General features: G+C 42.0%; 1 protein-coding gene across 1 annotated transcript in view; it reads left to right on the forward strand.

Annotated features, from left to right (window-relative positions):
- Nucleotides 1-2880: 2880 nt before the first annotated feature.
- The window catches only part of LOC106867520 (methylcrotonoyl-CoA carboxylase beta chain, mitochondrial), a gene marked incomplete at its 5' end in the record, with an annotated part of 12820 nt that continues 12676 nt past the window's right edge, over nt 2881-3024 (forward strand). The window contains one exon of the mRNA XM_014912415.2: nt 2881-2902. Coding sequence (XP_014767901.2) covers nt 2881-2902 — 22 coding nt within the window. The remainder of the gene's footprint in view (nt 2903-3024) is intronic.

Here is a 3024-nt window from a genome sequence, read left to right on the forward strand (position 1 = left end):
GGGGAAGTGATAAAGGAGAAAGTGATAGAGAGAGAGAGATAGACGGATAAAGGGATAGAGAGAGAGATAAGCAGAGAGAGAGAGAGACAGACAGTGGGAGAGATATAGAGATAGGAAGACAGATAGATAAAGAGATAGACAGAGAGAGAGAGGGGGGGAGGGGAGAGATAAATAGACAAAGATATGCAGTGAGGGACAAACAGAGAGAGATATAGATAGAGAGACAGATAAAGAAACAGACAGACAGAAATAAAGAGAGAGGGGGTGGTGATAAGAATTTGAAGATACCCGTTTCAATGAGGGGAGGGGGATCGAGTGGAAGGAGGGACCGAAGTTGGATTTGGGCGAAAGCAAAACTTTCGCTAAAGTTCCGCTCGCGCACAATCTGTGTGTGTGTGTGTGTAACATGTTTGAGCGATTGTGTGCAAAAATCTTGTAGGGGCATACCTACACAAATATGCTCCGCCGATTTTGCTTCCTCATAACTTCCAGAAAAATTAATATTTTCCAATGAAATTTTTTTATAAATATGCTTCAAATGGGGTAGATTCCGATTCTATAGGGGAATATGTTGGATAAAATAATAATTAACTGATCCTCCTCTATTTTCTTTTACCCAAAATCAAAAACTTTTCAACACCCCCTTGTATATATACCTACATACATACATACATAAATATATATGCAAAGAGTGCTGAAAAGCTCCTGGCTTTTAAGGGTGTTATGAAAGGCCTGGTTGGAGACCCCGCTTTCTGAGTTCTTTTATAGGGTTTAGAAAAACTGAAGGACCCCTGCAATAAGTGCGTGAATATCTGAGAAGGGGAATATGTTGAATAGAATCATAATTAACTGATCCGCCTCTATTTTCTTTTACCCAAAGCCAGGAACTTTTCAGCACCCCTGCGCGCGCGCGTGTGTGTGTGCGTGCGTGTTTGTGTATGTGTGATAGATACACGATGGGCTTCTTTCAGTTTGTGTCTACCAAACAGTCAGACAGACAGACAGATTTTCTTCAAATATGGGAAACGTAAGTCTACTGCGAAGAATAAAAGTAGCATCAGTAAGAGCATGTAACTGAGAACTAGGGGTTTCAGTACATACGATGTGGGGTGGGGAGTTAAATATGAATGGGGAGAAGAGAGGAGGGGGGAAGGGGGTTCCGAATCAGGCAACAATATGAACTTACACATTCTTCCCCTTCTAAACTCGTGTGTGTGTGTGTGTGTGCCTTTCATAAGTTCAGGCGTGGCTGTGTGGTAACAAGCTTGCTTCCCAAACACGTTTCTGGGTTCAGTCCCACTGCATGGCACCTTGGGCAAGTGTCTTCTACTATAGCTTCAGGCTGACCAAAGCCTTGTGAGTGGATTTGTTAGAAGGAAACTGAAAGAAGCCCGTCAAGCAACGATTACACTCTCGGAGTGGTTGGCATGTTAGGAAGGGCATCCAGCTGTAGAAAACCCTGCCAAATCAGACTGGAGTCTGGTGCAGCCTTTCAGCGTGGCAGCCCAGTCAAACCGGCCGACCCATGCCAGCACGGACAACGGACGTTAAATGATGTGTGTGTGTGTGTGTGTGTGTATGTATACGTGTGTATGTATACGTGTGTATGTATGTCTTTTGTGTCTGTGTTTGTTCCCATTTCCGCTTGATACACACACGTAACTTAGTGGTTGGGCAAACGAAACCGATAAAATAAGCACCAGGCTCTAAAATTTTGAGTATTCGAGTCGATTCTTTCAAATTAAAAAGTCTTGAAGGTGGTGCCCCAGCATGACCACGTCGTAAAATATAGAATCTCGCTCAAGGACACGACGCACCTTCGGAATTCGAACCCATAACCTTACGACCGCCAGCCAAGTACTCTAACCCCTAAACCACGTTCTTAAAGCAATTACATAAAACTACAAAAAAGTACGAAACTAAAAGGGCAAAAGCATTCGACAAAGTTTACATAAAAAATAAAGATTGAATTTAATTGTAGTTTATGGATTTTTAGATAATTTGCGATTGCATTCTGTGGGAACGTTCCAACGTTTTTTTAATGCAAATGTAAGTTATAATTACATAAGTCCTAGAGTTCAAATTCCACCGAGGTCGAATTGGCCTTTCATCTCTTCGGGGGGTCGATAAAATAAGTATCAATCGAACACTGGGGGGCGATGTAATCGATTCATCCACGTCCTCTGAAATGACTGGCCTTGTGTCTATATAGTAGAAGGGATTATCATAATTGTTTGTTGATGTTGTAGTTAGAAAGATACGAAACTAAAAAAGGTCCTGTTTGACTTTGCCAATCCGCATGGCAAAGACATCCGGCGAGGTTTTGCAGCTGGTTGCGAAGGAGCACCTTGCTCTCACTCAATTACTGTCTCTAACACACACACACACACGCATATATAACATAACAATACTATATTCCCTACTGTACGGGCTGCCCCGATCCCTCTGTGCCACTTGTAAATACACTATATATACATATATATATAAAATATAACATTACCTGTGTGAACACCTTTCCCGTTGCTTTCTCTTACACACAGACATAATCTAATATATTTTTATACATTGTATTATATACCATACAGACTGTCCCGCCCCATCTATGCCATCTGTATAGATATATGTATATATATATATATATTATAGGACACTGCTCGATTATCGTGAAGGACCTTGCCCTCCGTTTGTGGTTATAAACATACATACATAAACACGTATATATATATATACACAGAGGTATTATACAAGTTGTGTGACTTAGTGGCTTTCATCCTTCGTGATGCTTCGACCGGGTCTTCTCAAGATCTCGGGTACTATATGCACCGTGTGTCGCAGGCTGAAGTACACGGACAAACTCGGAGTGATTGGTACTCGGCCTGACCACGGATCCGCCGACTACGAGGTAAGCAGTAGCTCAGGTTTATTATTATTATTATTATTATTATGATTATTGTGTTTCGTTCTGAGTTCAAACTCCGCCGAGGTCGACTTTGCCTTTCATTCTGTTCGGGGGGGGGGGGTCGC

Source organism: Octopus bimaculoides, chromosome 28, assembly GCF_001194135.2.
Source record: "Octopus bimaculoides isolate UCB-OBI-ISO-001 chromosome 28, ASM119413v2, whole genome shotgun sequence".
NCBI classification, from domain to species: Eukaryota; Metazoa; Mollusca; class Cephalopoda; order Octopoda; family Octopodidae; genus Octopus; species Octopus bimaculoides.